Source organism: Gorilla gorilla, chromosome 15 (assembly GCF_029281585.2).
Source record: "Gorilla gorilla gorilla isolate KB3781 chromosome 15, NHGRI_mGorGor1-v2.1_pri, whole genome shotgun sequence".
Classification (NCBI taxonomy): Eukaryota; Metazoa; Chordata; class Mammalia; order Primates; family Hominidae; genus Gorilla; species Gorilla gorilla.
The window spans coordinates 34,749,946-34,768,673 of NC_073239.2; the positions used below are offsets into that span (position 1 = coordinate 34,749,946).

The 18,728-nt window shown below is 37.2% G+C and overlaps 1 gene segment (V, D, J or C); it reads right to left on the reverse strand.

The window, feature by feature from the left end:
- Positions 1–17,420: 17,420 nt before the first annotated feature.
- On the reverse strand, positions 17,421–18,028 carry LOC134757211 (T cell receptor alpha variable 13-1-like). The segment is given in 2 exon segments: positions 17,421–17,803; positions 17,971–18,028. Coding segments are annotated over 2 exon segments (432 nt in total).
- Positions 18,029–18,728: the final 700 nt, after the last annotated feature.

The window sequence follows — 18,728 nt, forward strand, 5'->3', positions numbered from 1 at the left end:
GGCCATGAAGGATGCAGGCTCTTTTCTACTCAAGGACCATGTAGCCAGTATCCATCAATGATGGCTTGGGCAGGCCTTTTCTATTCCCACCAACAACTTCATAGGAAATAGAATGAAAGAGAATATACTAATATCGAAATCCCTTTCTCTAAGAGTATGTTGCAAGTGGCAGAAATCACAAAAGCCATTTCTCAGTAACTGTAAAAACCAAAGAAGGAGCAACCCAAGACGGCAGCCGCCACAGTCTTGGAAAATTTATTTTAAAAAAAATATATAACTTTTAAAATTGAATGTGGAGTTGAAGCACAGTCCTTGTAGAAATAAATCACCTTTTGAATATTTGTAACAAAAATAGTATGGGTCAATAGCTCTAATGTTGTACCCAAGAGCGATATCAGTGCTAGCAAGATGACACAATTTACATAACATCAAAGTTGTACTGCAAAAGCTTCTGTGCCTAATAATGTCTAGATAACATATAGAACTCTCCTTCATATGCCTTAAGGACGGTGTTATGGCAATCAATCAAAGAGAAATCACACTCCCCTTCTCCACTGGATTAAGTGGTCTTCATTTTCCATGGCATAAAATTTTCTAGAAATGTCTCGTGGACCTCAAAGTATTGGAAAGCAAGATCTTATTCAAAAGCAATTTATTTTAAGATGCTACTGCAAATGCTACTAATTTTGTGTTCATTTGAAATACAGAAGTTGTACTATGAAAAACAACAAAGGAGATTTTTATACACCTGCAAAAACACAAGCATCTTTACCCGTTGTGCTCCTATTAATATGTATCTATAATTATTATTTATCCATTAGTTTGTTAAATAATTTAGGGGAAAATGGGAGTTATAAACAAAAACTACAAAAATATTGGCATTTATTCTTATTTATGTAATTACCTTCGTCATTGTTCATTATTTTGTATGGCTCCAAGTGTCTAGTGTCATTTCTTTTCTGTCTGAAAGATTCCCTTTAGATTTTCTCATAGAGCAGGTCTGCAAGTGATGAATACACTCAGTTTTTGTTTATCTGGGGCTGTTTTAATTTCTCCTTTGTTTTAGAACAATAGTTTTACCAGATATAAATTGGTGGTTGACAACTTTTTTCTTTAAACACTTTATACCATCCTAATGCCTTCTGGCTTCCATGGTTTCTGATGAACAATTGACTGCTAATCTTATCAAGGATCTCTTGCATGTGGCTACTCACTTCTCTCTTGCAGCTTTCAAGTTCTCAGTTTGCCTTTTTCTTTAAACAATTTGATCATAATATGTGTCACTGTGAATTTTTTTGCCTTCATTCTACTTAGTCCTTTTTGAACTTCTTGGATGTGTAGATCCATGTCTTCTATCAAATTTGGGGAGTTTAGGGTCATCATATCACAAATATTTTTCCTGAATCTTTCTGTCACTCCTCCCATTCTGGGAATTCTGTTATACTTATGTCTGTGCTATTGTTAATGTCCCACAGGTCATCTAAGCTCTTATGTATATATTTTTTCATTCTTTTTTCCTTCTGCTTCTTAGACTGAATAATTTTATTTGGCTTATCTTCACATTTGTAGATTCTTTCTCCTACCTGCTGTTAAGTCCCTTTAGCAAATTGTTTTTTAGAAAAAAACTTTTCTCTGTAGCCAGTTCTCCACCCTGAGGGGATTTTGAGTTGTGTGAAACAAAGTCAAGCCCTTTGAATTAGCCCTTCAATGAGCCACTGGAGAGGTCAAAGTAATCAAGCACTACTTTGATATAACAAGGTCCACTCTGCTTCTTCTAGCACCAGGAACCCATACTTGGAATGAAGGATGTAATTTAAAGACAGTCTTAAAGCCAGTGATGAGAAGATGGAGCAAAGGTAAGTTAAAAATAACACAAATTCTCCTACCAGGTTGCAACTACTTTTTTATTGACTAAAGATGTCCTTGGTAGCTGTAAATCTTTCTGTGGTATTTGGCTGGAGTAAACTGGTTATGGTCTTTCAGTTTTGTGTCTTGACAGTCTGTTATTCTCCTGGTTTTTTGGCTAAAGAAAGCAAAAGCCTGGTCTTTGGGCTTTTTTGTACATATTCACTAACATTTCCAGGTCAGTGGCTACTCCTGATTGTATGAGGCAAAAGGAAACTCATGGAACTCACTGCTTTAGCGTTTCTCAAATTTCTCAACCAGTTGGGCTTTTTCTCCCCACTTTTTAGAATCTTTTAATTTTTTTATCTTATGCACAGATTATGATGGTTTGAATTACAATTTTTCAGTGGTATGAAAGCAGTACACAATCAGTAGAAACTGAACTTTATGTACATATACAACTATTCTGTTTTTCCCTTTTGGTACAGTATTCAATAAATTACATGAGATATTCAACACTTCATTATAAAATAGTCTTCGTTAGGGATGATTTTGCCCAACCATAGGCTACTGTAAGTGTTCTGAGCATATCTAAGATAGGCTAGGCTAAGTTATGTTGTTCAGCATACTGGGTGTATTAAATGTACTTTTTACTTACAGTGTTTTCAACTTATAATGCATTTATGGGGAAGCAATCCCATTGTAAGTCAAGGAACATCTGTAATATCCAGAATCATTAGCTGTATGTAACAAGATGAATGGAAAAAAAGTATACCTTCTCTAACTTTCTAGAAGTGGAAGGCATGATGCTCCTTTTTTTCTCCTAACAGCAACCTTAGAACAGCCTGGTAGGTATACTGTCCTGGTAGCAACATGGTCAGAATGGTATTAAAACTGAATTCTGGTTCAGCCACCTGGATTTTTTTGTTGGACAAACATGGTTATATATTATGAGGTTAACTATCATTAATTTGAGTGTTCTGCTCTAGGAATTATTGTACAAGGGTCCACGAGGGCCCAGGTAATAAATAAAATGGGTATATATAAATGTCATAAAATACCTTTTTCCTCTATTTATTGTTCTAGACAAAAGGTTTGAGTATGACTAGGAACCGACCACAAAAAAGGCAAAGCTTTAGCTACTAGAATGGGATGAACAAATTTTGTGATTGTGGATAAAAAGAGCAACAGCACTGGCACCTAGGAAGGGAAAATCTTGGACCACTGGAGGTGAAGCGAGTGAGGATTAATGCTCTCTTTGTGTGCTAGATGAAGCACACAGCCTAGCAAGGCAACCATATAGTTTGGTTGTCTGTTGGTTTGTCATCTCCTTCCACGTTCCATGAAAACAGAAAAACTCCTGTGAATATGGCCTCTCCTGAACATTTCTGCAACATGAATGGCAGCTTCCCAATACAGATTCCCCATCCTCTTAAGTGTGAAAACACAGGAATCAGCACAACATTTTCTCAATCTGACTCATACAAATGTGTATTTTTCCCCTGGTGTCTGGACAGTCTTGAGTTATACCATGAATGCCTACAGAAGTTTCAAATACTCACTGACCCTGCTCATGTAGCCTAACCAAAGTGAACTAATGCTGACCCAAATAAAGTGTAGCAATAAATTTCAAACTGGATTAATTTCGGCACCTTTGGTTATGTTTATGTCTGGGGAATAGGGACCATAGGAGATCTCTATATTGGGAATAATAGTCAACTTTTTGGCAATTAAAACAAAGATCAGCATGTCCATCTAAATTTCCATGTGTAGGTCATATTAAATAATACACTATATCCTAGCTGTCTGTACTTTGGGACTTATTCACAGCTGGGAGAATCTAGGATCCTATGAGGCATGATTGAGGTTGCTATTGCAGGTTGGTCTTCTCTTCATGCTTAGAGTTCTACTGACAGTAGCCTTAATTAAATCTTGCATAAGACAAATTCTATGCATTTAGTCTCTACCTCTCTAGTCAAATTAATCAGAATGACTGATGGAGTGGAATACTTATAAGAAAAATTTCTAGAAGCTAACATGACATAAGACCATGGAGTGGATAGTGTTGAAAGACAGTCCACTATGAGTCTCTTGTACCCCTACATGACCTGCTGGGTATGCCAGTAGTGTAAAGCCATGACCACCCTACCAGGACTGCTTTTCAGAGTTAGGCTTGCAGCAAGCAACCTTAAGGGATGAGTTAATGACTCCCTGTACAACAAAGAGCAAGCTGGCTTACTGTTTACTGTTGCTATAAATTTCCCAGGCTCAGAGTTCCTCATCTATGACACAGCACCACTGCATGCAAACTACTCATCAGCACTCACTGTATCATCTTTTGGGGACTTAAGGAAAGAGTAACTGAAGTGAACATACTAATGTTTAGGCTGTTTGCTGTGCCATAAGTAACAAAACCCTTTGTCTCTGACTAAGGAGTCTCATGTCTTTACTGAAAACCTGGATGAAACAACACACTTATTAGCTTGCAGGAAGAGGAAAAAAATCCAAGAACTGATAACAACCTTCTCTGCTATAGTAAAGGCTTGAACTACGTGTGAGAAAGATAAGTTTCTCCAAACTAGTCTGGAAGAGACCTTTTTTTGAAGGATGTAATGTATATAGCCCCATAGGTAATTAACCATCGCTTCCAATAAAATGCTTGAGCAATTTTATAATATACTTTAATGAAATAAAGACTCCTTCTGGGAAATTAGTGTTACCAACTCAAACGACTATTAATCTTTTGAGAAGCCTAATAGCCACTACACAGATGGTCAAAAGCAGGGTAATTATGAACCAGTCCTTTGAACGTAAATATCTTTAAACCAGATCTTTTAAAAATCTGATCTACAGCATGTCTACCAAGGCTATTTATTTGAATTTGTTTCCTGAGGGGCTTTTACTCTTACAGTAATTTGAATTATAACTTTGACTTCAGCTCACAATTATTGGACTTGAGAAGTTACTTTTATACTTTCTAAAATGTTTTAAGTGTTTTTTTTTTCATTTAGATATTTCATCATGTGTTACTAGCCTTTAGAGTTGACTAAGTGCTTCAGATCACATCTGATAAAGTGAGGTCACTTTAGTGAGGAAAGGCTGAGACCCTGAATGGATCTAACTATTTGACCAGAGTTCACTGAGCACAGAAAGGCTGGGTTTTGAGTCTGGGAGCAAGGGTGAGAAAGAACTGAGCTGCCCCACATAATGAAGCAGAGAGAACACAAAAAGAGGTCAAAGTTGCTAGGGTGAGACTGAGAGGAAGGAAAAAAGGAAAGAGGAGGGCCAAATAACATCCATCCATTTATCATTTAGTGAATATTTTTTTGACTGACTATTATAGGCCAGTCTAAGAATAAAGCTGTGAACTAAACAAACAATACCCCTGACCTCATAAAGCCTGTATCCTAGGTGGAGATATAGACAATAAACACATTGACAATAAACACGTAGACCAACAATATAACTGCACATTATGATTATTACCGTAATGAAATATAACAAGGGTGTTGTAACAGAGTTAGGGGAAAGGCCATGATGGCTACATTAGTCAGGATGATCAGCAGAAGTCAGCAGGTTTTCTCTATAGTAGTGGTATTTGAGCCGAGACCTGAGGAATGAAAATGAGTCAGGCTCACCAAGATTTGGGGTAAGAGCATTGCAGATGATTGAGAGAGTTAGACTAAATGTGGAAAGGACATGGCAAGTTCAGAAATCTGAAAGGAGGTCAGTGTTTTTGCTGCACAGAAAGCCAGGAAAAAAGAGTTTAGAGCTGAAGGGACAGGGGAGGTTTGAATGATACAGATCTTTGTATGCCACAGCCTAAATTTGCATTTTATTCCAGGAGCAATAGAAAGCCATTGAAGCATGTTTGCCGATTAGAGACATCTCTTTATTTATACTTTAAAAAATCGTTCTGGGAACCCATCAGATGGGTGCTTCTCAAACTTTGAAGTGATAGAATCACCTGGGAATGTTAACGAAATGCAGATTCAAATTCAGTCAGCCTTGGGTGGAGGCTGAGCATCTGCACAGGTCCAGACAGTGCTGGCCCCGACTCTGAGTAGCAAAATCATGGAGAATAGATTGCCTTGAGAAAAAAGAGACCAGTTAGTAGGTTGGTGCAAAAATAATCGCGGTTTTTGCCATTGAAAGTAATGGCAAAGCCACAATTACATTTGCACCAGCCTAGTAGAAGGTAATGTGGGCCAGAACAGTATTCTTCAAACCTTTAAAAAAATCTTATTGTATGAAAGAATATTCTATGTGATGGACTCTGTTTTTAAATCACATTTTTAATAATAAAATATATAAACTCACACTTTAAAAGGAAAGAAAACTAAAACATTGCTAAAGTGTTTACTTAATAAAATGGAAGCTACTTTAAGATAATAATAGTCATAATTGATAAAGTATTGAAAAATCAGCATCACCATGTGCTGCTGTTGAAATTACACTTTGGTGAAATATATCTTCAGGAACATTAGGCATTTAGTGTTATATGTTCTCCCTTATTCAAGCAACTCTATTTCCATTAAAATTACAAATTTAATTATGTTTTTAAGAAGCATTATCTATAACACTGTATAAGAGGAAATAATACCAAAAGTGATAAATTTTTAAAAATATATCTATATAATGGAAACTAGGCAATCACTTAAAATTATGCCCTCTGGGTGCACATCAAAAGTGGATTGGATAAAGAAAATGTGACACATAAATACCATGGAATACTATGCAGCCATAAAAAGGAATGAAATCATATCCTTTGCAACAGCATGGATGCAGCTAGAGATCATTTTCCTAAGCAAATCAATGCAGAAACAGAAAGCCAAATACCATATGTTCTCATTGATATGTGGGAGCTAAACATTGAGTGCACATGGACATAAAGACTACATGTAGATACCGAGCATTACTAGAGGGGGAAGGAGAAAAGGGGCAAGGGCTGAGAAAATAACCATTGGTATTATGCTCAGTACCTGGGTGATGGGATCATTTATACACCAAACCTCAGCATCATGCAATATGCTCAGGTAACAAATCTGCACTTGTACTACCCCCGAATCTAAAATAAAGGTTGAAAATAAAAGAAAATAAAATAAAACTATGCCCTCAATATATGCTTCCTGGGATGAAAACACCTAAACATAATGTTGAGAAAAACAAGCATGATAATAAATACTGGGTATATTGCAAACCACTTTTATAGAAAAAATAGCTGCATATGTATACCAAAATTTTTTTACAGGATAATAGTTATAATTTCTAGGTTATGAAATTATAGGTGTGTTTTATTTTTCTGGGTGTTTTATGTCTTTATATATCATTGTATATCTTTATATATACATATAAGTAATAAAAATGTAATTTAGTTTAAAATTACAACACACAACTCCTTTTCTCAAACACCGAATCCCGCTTTTCATCTTTCATGGAAAAAGCAACTGACAAGGGGCCAGAATGCCTGGCTTCTACTCCAGGCTTCCGTTTCACTGCAACACATGCTTTGAGTAAAGTGAAGCCATGCCTGTGGAGCCTGCTTTTTTTCATCTATCAAAAGAGGGGCATGAGCTGGAAATGTATTTTCTAAAGTGCGATTGATACAGGAGGTCATATTAGGCAGAACACAGATGGTCTTTCTGATTGTTATATACATAACATTATTTTAATTTGTATTAGGAAAAAATGTCTTGCACATCAAATGCACATTTTATAACATATATGTGGTCCCATTGATAGTATCTATTAAAGTAAGGACAATATTTTACATATTTTTGGCATCTATTTAATAGAGAAATCAATTTAATGTTAAATTAAGTAAATTATGGAGTAGATGGTACACAGATACAGCAAACATCATTTAAAGATTATGAAAATATAAGTTAAATGCTGCTAAGTGTACAACCAGGGGAAACTTTGCTCCATGGACTCAGAGACTGTGACCTCTCAGAGCAAACAGTAAAGGAGTGGAAGGATTCTGGGCAAGCAGGCCCAGGATCTGTATGGTCTACACTGAGGAATGAAATTTCAATAATGACAAAAGGAAACATAATTCCATATAAATTCAGCTTCTTCACATATGAGAGATGGTGCATTATTCTTCACTTCTATTTGGAGACAGAGGTTATTAAGAAAGTTCCCCTTACACATAAACAAACAAACAAACAAAACACCTTCACTCCCACCTGCAAGGCTAGGCCTGTGTCAAGGGTCCCGGCTGCAGGTTGTGGTACAGGCTGCAGGTGCTGGGGAGACACTACTGCAAAGCACAGAAGTAGGTGGCTGAATCTCCAGGATGAGAGGTAGGGATATTCCAAACACTATAAAACTTCTCTTTTCCAAGCAATTCTATAAAATGTTTGTCTCTCTGCTCTTTCTGGCTTCATTGAATTAAGGTCAAAGACACAGGTCCTTTCCCAGGATCCTGCTGGAACCAGTGGAAGTTGACGAGCATTCTCTCCTGATAAGTACAGTTAAGAATGGCATGCATTCCCTCCTGGATACTCAGGAATGAAAGACTCTGCTCCGGCGTATGTAGTCTGTTCACCCCTGTTTAAACAGAGAAGCACAGACAGATGACATTCATTCATGGCTGACTGCTTTTAGAAGATATGCTCTCTTTTCACAGCCCCCACAGGTGAGCACTGAGGCCCTAACCACCTTTCTATAACTTCCAGACTTTTAAATAAGATACTACACTCGCTCTTTTTCATATTTCCAGAGCCCAGCAACTCACAGCACAGCTCCCAAGAGAAAATCAAGAATGAAACTCCCAAAGCCTTCTTCATTTTTATCCCTCAGACTCACGGAGGACTCTGGCTGGGGCCTGGGAGCCCTCAAACACTACCAAGCCAAATCTCTTGTTTCTCTGAGTGAATATTCATAGTTCTTTGTTGCAGGAAGCTGAGAGTCTCCCCATCCAGCCAGAAACAAGATTTACTTCCCCGTGCACAGATCGCACAGCTCCTCCTGATCTCTGAAGAGGTAGCATGGGAAAGGACCCTGGCAGAACCAGGTGCTGATTCTCAGTCAGCTGCATCTAGCATTTGTCCCTTAGATTTTTCTCTTTCCTTTTTTCTTCTGTAATACTTCCTGGGCATCTACCATGTATGTACAAGTTGTAAATTGAATAACTAAAAAGGTTTCCTCCCCCAAGGATGACCTAGAAAAGTTATTTTCTCCCCTTTCCAATGCAGAGCTCTGTTAAATAAGCTCCCAGTTATGGATCTAGTTATTGGCACTGTAGCTCAGTATAAAATGGTGTATATCTGACTCCTGCTCCATAACGCTCATGTGAATCCATCATAGAATTTACACTAAGTTATACCTGAAGCAAGAAAGCTTCATTCTCTACCTGTAAGACCTATGAGATAAAGAAATAGTTCAAATAATTGGATGGAATCAGGCCAGTGTGAAATAGTGACTCTCAGTCCTAAATATAGTAAAATATAATAATATAACCAATAGCAGGAGAGTAGAGGGTTAAGCCTTATCTATTCTTAAATTTTCTTGTTATTTTATTTCAAATGGTCTTTGTTGCAATATCTCATTTATATCCAAGTATAGCTACCATTGGTGAGAAATTGTTCCCTACCACTACAATTCAATCATTTAATTAAATTCATGAAATTTAATTCAATCCTTACAACCCTGTGGAGAGGTGATTGTTATTGTTATTACAATTGATGATGTCTAGGTGGCCTGAGTTTAAGTAATTTTGTCAATGGTCAAATAATTTAGTAAATGACAGATATATTAATAGTACTTCAGTGACTATGCCTTGTAATCATCACATGGAACCTGCCAATTGCTAGAATAGGCAAGACAAATGCCTATAGTGAAACAGATATATTGGAAATGCCTATATTGGATATTCCCGTAAAAGAAGGGAACACTATAGACAATTGTAGATCTAAACCTCATGAGGGAAGGTCTTTGTTGTCTGCATGTGTCTGTTTTATTCATTATTCTACTCTTCATACCTACAAAAACAATTGTTGCTTATTGTGTGTTTCATAAGCAAGTGTATAATGAATGAATTCAATGTGTGTCTGTCGTTTAATGCCTAAGTTTTCTATCTCTCCATGATGCTTACTTGTGTCTTTTCGGTGCCACACTATTCTCCTAAAAATACCCCTAAAACTTAATTGCCCACATACTTGGAATTTTATCTATTGGTTAAGTTTTCATGCATTTCATCTTATTCCTCAATTGATTTGCAAGATTTTTCTGGTAAGTTCCTTCTGCTTAAGAGTAACATTTTATACTACTATCAGTATAGTCAAAGGTCCTAATACAGTACGTTGTACACATAGGGGATACATACTTATTCTCGATGAATATGTATTCTTCTTGCTTACTTACTGGATGATTAGCCACCAATTTAACCAAGTCAATGCAGTCTTTCTTACATTATTAACTGAAGAAAAGCGGTGCCCTTTAAAGATGTTCTTAAGATTAAGAAACAAAAAGAAGTCAGAAGGAGCCAAATCAGCACTGTGAGGTGGATGCCTAATGATTTCCCACAGAAACCTAAATTCTCCTCGCTTGATGAGAGGAATAAGTTGGAGCATTGTCGTGGTGGAAAGGGATTCTCTGGTGAAGATTTCCCAGGCATTTTTCTGCTAAAGCTCTGGCTAACTTTCTCTAAACATTCTTATAATAAGCAGATGCTATCATTCTTTGGCCCTCCAGAAACTCAATAAACAAAATGCCTTGAGCATCGCAAAAAACTGTTGCCATGACTTTTGCTCTTGACTGGGCCACTTTTGCTTTGACTGGACCTCCACCTCTTGGTAATCATTGCTTTGATTGTGCTTTATCTTCAGAATCAAAAGGATAAAGCCATGTTTCATCTCCTGTTCCAATTATTTGAAGAAATGGTTCAAGATTATTATCCCACTTATTCAAAATTTCATTGAAAGCTCTGCTCTTATCTGGAGCTGATCTGAGCATAGTGGTTTTGGCACCTATCAAGTACAAAGTTTGCTCAACTTGAATTTTTCAGTCAGAATTGTGTGAGCTAAACCAGTTGAGACATTTATAGTGTTGGCTATTGTTTCCACTGTTAATCATCCGTCCTTTTTGATTAGGGCACATATGGTTAATTTTTTATTCACAAATTGTTATAGAATGTCTGCCACTGTGGGCTTCATCGGCATTCTCTTGTCCATTCTTAAACAAATTATCCATTTTGTTTAAGAACAGACAGACATGAGGATGGCTGATTTTATTGGAGTGTTGAGCCTATAAATTTTTCATAAAGCATCAATGATTTCACCATTCTTCCACCCAAGTTTCACCATAAATTTGATGTTTGTTCTTGCCTTAAGTTTAACAGAATTCATGTTGCTCTGATAGGGGCTCCTTTCAAACTGATGTCTTATCCTTCTTAGTGCCTCAAATTAAATCCTGTTCAGATATGTTATAACAACTTAGTATAAGTTTCTTTTGGTGCCAGAAAATTTGAAATCCATGAACAGTTTTTCATAATATGCAATTTCTTTTTTCCATAAACTTTTTGAAGACACCTAGCATTTATTGAATAAACTGATCTGAAAATCCAACAATTCACAGAGTGTTGAATTTATTTTTATTCATCTTTCAGTCACATGTTTCTGAATTACCTTAGCCAATTCTTCCAGCTCAATCTAGTGGCCAGATGGCAAATTGCTTAATGTGGCAGTTCTTTCTCTCAATCATTGGTCAAAATTTTGGTGTGTCTAACTTCAAACCGAAGACTCACGGATTAGGATGTTTTTGATGAATGATAATTCTGGAAATGGTCTATAAGCCTAGAGAGGTATTTTCTTAGATTGTTTTCCCCCGATGCTACACCTGTGCTGTCACAACCATAGCCACTTCCTGTCTGTGATGGTGAATCCTTTCTTTGGTCTCTCCAGCAGGTGGGTGTCTCAAGCAGACCCTTGGGGATTTTGTGTACCTCACTCCAACAGGTCTCTCACTGTAGCCTCTTTCAGTACACAGAAACACATCACTGAGTTCTCCATTTGTGAAGTGGAGATGACAAGTTGATGGATTTGCTTGCCTTCTGCAAATTCAATGAGTAGTGACCTATTGCATATTGCTGATCGTGAGTCCTGACGAATAAGGAAAATCATCTCCCCACTCCTGGGCTACTTGTACCAGAACAGACTGTAACTTCCAGCACTGGTGTCATAATTGCAGTCCAGAGCCACAGCCTCCTTCTCGTGCACCAATACTGATGGTTTAATTTGAGTTACATCTCAGCAAAACCAGATTCTGAAGGAGAAAACAAAGAACCAAAAGGTTTAGGGATGAGTGATGTGGAACAAAGAATTCTATTTTTACACCCTGTTACTTCTTCTGTCCCAAAGTTTCGATGAGACATTTCCCAGTCTTTAGGTCTTAGAGGAAGACCATTCCCACCAGGGGCATCCCTACCTAGCCACATTGAAGCTGTGACCATCCTCAGACAGCTGGAGAGCAACATGTTTGGTTCTTTCTCTAGAGAGAATATATTTTGTTCTTCTTAAAATTCAGGGCTCTGCATTGTGAGGTGAGTCTGATGAAGTAAGAGAAGAATTACTGGACTATGTGCTGCTGCTGCTGCTGCTGCTGCTGCCCTGGAATAGGAAACAGAGGTTTTCCGGTGTAGCAGGCTAGTTTGTGTTATCTAACACTTCTCTATATACTGGCTAAGAACCTCACCCAATGCAAACTTCCTTTGGCACTTACCCACCCTTAATTTAATAATAAATAACTTAAATATGAAAATAAACATGGTCAGGTTAGAAGGGAAATTGATAATTCGACCAATTGCTATGTTCAGTCATTGCATCTGTGATGGAACTGAGCAATGAGGTTGAGAGGTTGGCACTTACTTTAAAATACTACATGTAACGAATAGTGAAGGCAACGGAAGATGTAACAATTATGTATCCTCACATCTATGTATGTTGTTGTTTCTCCTAAGGTAGAAATTAATCACATTATGCTAAGAAGGAAAAGCTGTTTGCACTAATCACTGCAGATCATCGGACCTACATGTTAATATAGCAATATTTGTCCTATTCCCAAAGTCTGTCCAGTTGCTTATTTTGGGAACAAACGGTAGAAAAAAACTAATCTCTCTTTCTCTTTTCTATGCAGAAAAAAACTAATCTCTTTTTTCTAAGAGTTTAGAATGAAGCCCTCAGACATTGAGTCCCATCTTAAAAGTTTTCTTCCTGTTTCAAGTTAGTTTAGACAGCCCAGCTCTGTTTATACAGGCCATGTTAGACACCAGACTCTGATCATTAAGTTATCAAACCTTTGAGTTTATGTATTTTTATTATGCCATCTGGGACCCCAAATGAGCCATAACAAGCCATTACATTCTGTACATCCACTTTTGAAAGGTATGAGTCCTAGGTGTCTCCATATGTCTCCCAAGGAAAAACTATTATAGGAAAATTGATTGTGATAAGCCTTTCCTTTTGTGAATATTAGCAGTAAGGCCATGTCCTAGGGATATTACTCAATTACATTAAAAACAACGAAGACCCATTGCCTATTATAGCCTATTTCTTAATATAATGATTACAACCTATCCTCCTTGTCTTAAAATGATTTCAGCTTTGTCTAAATTTGTTGAAGCAACTCCAGATCTTTCACTGAAATCACCATTAAATCTTATGATGCCACATACAGCACAAATGATCTACTCTGTAAAAACAACCATTTTTTTTACCAGTTGGTGGACTAACTATACAATATTATTAATTTCTCCTCATGGCGTTTAACTCCATTACACTTCTCAATCAATGAATCTTATGGCTGCATTTCTGTCACTCAAGAAGTGTCCATCCCAGAACAGATATTTTGGACAGTCTCATACCTAATTCTGAATTAATTTTGTTTTTAATGTCTTATCTTCAAAATTGAAAAGAAATAACACAAGGCTTATAATGCATTTACCGCTCCAGACTCCATTATAAAATCTAATTCCTTAGAAGAAGCAACATAAATTAAAGTGACTGAATTTGTGGCTCTCTCTCTACTATGTCCAATTATGAAAAATATATACAGTGATAGCCTATGTGTTTTAACATAGTTCACAACTCTCAAATGCTGTGGAGATGATGAGATTTCTTAACCTTCTTAACCTTTTCATACATCTCATGTATCGCTATAAAATAGATACCAAATATGAAAATTATTTGATTTCTTGATACTACTCAAAGAAAGACAAAGTTCCAAAGTATGAAAGACACTATAGAAGCCAGGAAAAAATACATGAGCAGAGAATCATGCTAAACATGCCTTTCCGACAAACGTCCTCATGCAAGTACCTCTTACAGAACATGGAGAAAAATCCACGGAAAATTTTAGTAACTACATCTTGGATCAATTATTGATTTGTTTGATCAGTGAGGATAAGATATATCAAGGCCAGAAAGGCTGCCTGGTGGGACCAAATGATCGCCAGTGAATACTTGTTTTAGCAACCTTCCAGAGACAACCCATCACAGTAGGGATGTACTGGCTGCAATATTATACAAATAGTTGGGGGAAAACTTTTCTAGGAGAACACAGAAAGTGGCCAGTTCATGCCTTTTTTGAAACCTATAAGATTCCATGAAAAGTGTAAAAATGGAATATGAACTGGAATACTGTCCTAAGGAAACAGTTGAATATGTGACACTTCAAATTATCTATATATAGGGGAACATAATTTTCCAGGAAGTTATATAATGCTTTGCCCTCACTCAGAACTTCTCTTTTCTTATCACCTCCTTATCCTCTATAAATGAAGACACAACACATGAGAAATATTAAAACTAAAATTAATTACGGTATCAGACATGCTTGAATTTCCATGACCTAATATATTATTGCCCTTCACTCTCATGGCCCTGAGTTGTTCACCCTGCCATCATAGGTTGTCTTACTATCAACTGGTGACTTGTAGGTCCATATTACTCCTAGTATCTGGAATCCTATATAGTTCATTCTTTCACCAACTTATCTAGATAAATAAACCCATTATACTCAGTCCTTATACCAACAGGTAGAGTTTTCTTTCCTGGCCTTTCATTTAATCAGCCTTTACATGACCTAAGCCTGGATGAGTTGGTATTTGGAAAAAAATTCCAGAGAAAGATTGCCTTTCAACCTTGTGAAAATGACCTTATTGGGTACTGTTTATTACCAGTTCAACAGTTAAAATACGAGGAATTTATCTGTGGTTACTTTGTACCAATTAGTTTGACATTATCCATCCTTAAATGGCAAGAATTGAGAAGTTATTCATATTACAGATATTAAACTGAATTTCTTCAGAGACTATTTAGGGGCTTTTCAGAAAATGAGTGCAGACTCGAGGTCCTTGAAACACGTGTACAAGTGGATAAAGTAGACAGCTCCATGCAAGTATAATCGAACAGTATTATCTAGATGACTGGAACCAGTGGTTGTTATACTATCTTTGCATTCTTTTGTTTTTCATCCTTTTGGTGGTATTTTTCAACTTTAATGGTACAACGTTGCATATATTTGTAATTTTTTTCCACTTTGTTATTTTGTTAATAAAACAACTTGCTTAGGTACAGGCTTTACTTGATGTAATAACCATCCTAACACTTTTCACCTCTACAAAGCCACAGCTAGTGCAAAAAATTTAAATAATTGTGAGATATGTCATTCTATGCCAACTCCTGGGAAAATCCAAGTATTAACCATACTCAATTAATATGACTAAAATAAATTTTGGTCAATACACTTAGCCTTAAAATGTTAGAAAGATATCTATTGATAAAAATTTAGGGTAGTGTTGGTACAACTAAACTTGATGTGTTTAACTCTGATTATAGCAGTTGGTTCAATCCTCAATTGAACCTCTCCATTATCAATTGCCATACCGTTTCCTTAAACACTATACTTGCCATAGTGTTTCTTTAAACTGTAAATCAAACCTCCAAAGAAATTCAAACATTTGAAATGTTGAGTTATTCCTGTAAAATGACAAAAGTTTAAAACATTCAGGTATAGAAAAAAAAGAGTGGTAGCAGAGATGATGATCATGTATGTGCCCAATGGTGTGTGCTTTCTGTAACCAAGATTCAGACTTTTCAAAAGATTATATATTGTATAATTCCATCCATGTGACCTCCAGAAAAAAATAAAAATATAAAAGAACAGACCAAGGTTTGCAAGGAGTTTGAGATGGAGGTGTGATTTCACACAGATCGCACAAGGGAGTTTTTGGGGTGAGCAATCTGTTTCGTATCATAGTTATGTAATGGTTACATCAAACTATGCAATATATCAAAATTCAAATTTCACACATTGAACTGCATATCAAAATGTGTTCCTTTTTAAGTGATAATTTAAAAACTGAAAATTGTAAAAACTGAGAAAATAAAATAAAGCAATTGATGTGGTTTCTATTTTTCTATCTGGAACTCTGATTTTCTTTCTCAACTTCTGAAAAAGACAGCACCAGGCATGCCAACTGTGGTAGGCAAAATAAGGGCTCCAAAACAGTTAGGCCCCAGTCCCTGGAATCCTTGAAAGTTATCTTATATAGCCAAGGGAAAAAAGACACTGCAGATGTGATTAAGTTAAGGATCCTGGGATGAGAAGTTATCCTATGTTATATGGGCCTTAAATGTAATCACGTGTGTGCTTATAATAGGGAGGCAGAGGGAGATGACAGAAGAAGAGAAGCAGTGCAACCATAGAGGCAGAGATCAGAGTGATGGAGCCACAAGCCAAGAAATGCAGGCAGCCCTCAGAGCTGGAAGAGACAAGGAACAGCTGACCTTTCTTGTCCAGCTGTTTTAACCCTAATTTAATCTAACTACTTTCCCTATAAGAACAAGCCGTAACAGCCAAAACTCAGCCAGGAGGAATTGTTCTCCCATGCCAACTGCTGATTAGATCCATCCTTAGGAAGAATACAAGAGATCTTGAAATTAGCCTACTCTTGACCACAGGTGGGAGAAATAGGGAATTAATTATTTATGTACCTTCTTTATTTCCACTGATTTATCTACAACACTAAAAGATATAACTCTTTTAAAAGAAATTGTGGTAGTAATGTTTAATTCAGTCAAAACATGAAAATGAGGCAGGGAGATTTTTAGCAAGCTGTCAGTAAATTAACCATTGGTCCAAAGTCCTGTTGTAATCCACTAATAAGAATGTGTAAGATAGGGCCGGTCGCGGTGGCTCGCGCCTGTAATCCCAGCATTTTGGGAGGCCGAGGCGGGCAGATCACTTGAGGTCAGGAGTTTGAGACCAGCCTGGCTAACACAGTGAAATCCCGTCTCTACTAATAATACAAAAATTAGGCTGGGCGCAGTGGCTTAGGCCTGTAATCCCAGCACTTTCGGGGGCCAAGGCGGGAGGATCACGAGGTCAGGAGATCAAGACCATCCTAGCCAACATGGTGAAACCCCGTCTCTACTAAAAATAGAAAAAATTAGCTGAGCATGTGAAACCCAGTCTCTACTAAAAATGCAAAAACATTGAACCTAACCTTTTTATTATGTGCTTTGAATGTCAATATGTTAGTTTCAACTTGCAAACAAACAATATGACAAATGCTATAATTGACGATCTATGACAAAGGAAAGGGGGTGCAGCTTCAGCTCCAGTCTCAGGTTTGTGTACGGGTAGCAGGTGCCTGGGAAGCAATGTGTACTTGCTGCACAGAAGTAGACAGCTGAGTCTTCAGGTTGGGTCTCTGTGATGTGCAGGGAGAAATGTTTGGCTGTCTTGTTCAATGTAACAGTAATTCCTTGGTCTTTCTTTTCGCCCACATTTGAATGAATGTCTATAATAAGCTGAGGTCCTTTTCCAAGTTCTTGCTTATACCAAGGGAAGTAGTTTGAGGTACTGTCTGAATAAGTACACTTGATAACAGCGCTGTCTCCCTCCTGGACACTCAGGGTTGAAGGATGCTGCTCCACATTCTCTCCATTCACCACTACGCAGAAAGAAAAAATCAGAGAAAGAAGAGGGATTGTTAGGTCATTACTCTCTGGAATTATTTTTCATAGTAACGAGAGGAAACCTGAATAAAGCAAGTCTCCTCTTTGAACTGCTGAAGAATATTCACTAATATACTCTGTTACCCAAATACCCTCAACTCACAGTCCAGCTGCAGCCACAGGAATATAAATACAGCTCGAATGGATGTCATCCTTGTTCTTCCCAATTAAGATCAGTCATTGACCTGCGACCTCCAGTTATAAGAGTTACTTCTATCATCAGGTTGTCTCTTCTCTCCTCTGACAGCCATAGGGGTTTCTCACACTGTGTAGCCAACCAATAAGAAAAAGGCTCTGCTGCTACCATAAACCTATTCATTCAGGACACACTAAAGTGAACCCTGTATTCTGCCTCAGCAGAGGAGCACTGCCATCTTGTGGCCACATCCCTAACTACTGAACTTGGTGGTTGAATGTTTTTCTCTAACCCTATGAGGCACTCAGGTGCACAAAAGCAGCAATGAGTCAAACAGACTGGGTGTTCAATCAGAGATTAAATGCACAGTAAGAATGTAGAGATCTAACTCTATAATTATGCACACTACTGAGTCATTATTCATAAATTATAAAAAAGTAGATGCTGTTGATGTTTATTCAATGATGGGCTGAGTTTATGTTTGAAATTAAGAAAATACCATAATTCACTCTCATAAACAAAGAAAAAATAATGCCTTCCTTTTAGGTTAAGTCTACCATCATAACTCGTTTGTTATGAAGAAAAACTCTTTCTTTAGGCAATATGTAAGCCAAAGATCAGAGCAAGAGAGAGAGGACCACTCAATATTTCGAGTGCGTATTATCTCAGGTTCTGCTTCTCAAGCCTGGGCCATGACCTTGCTATTCCCAGAGAATTGACGGTAC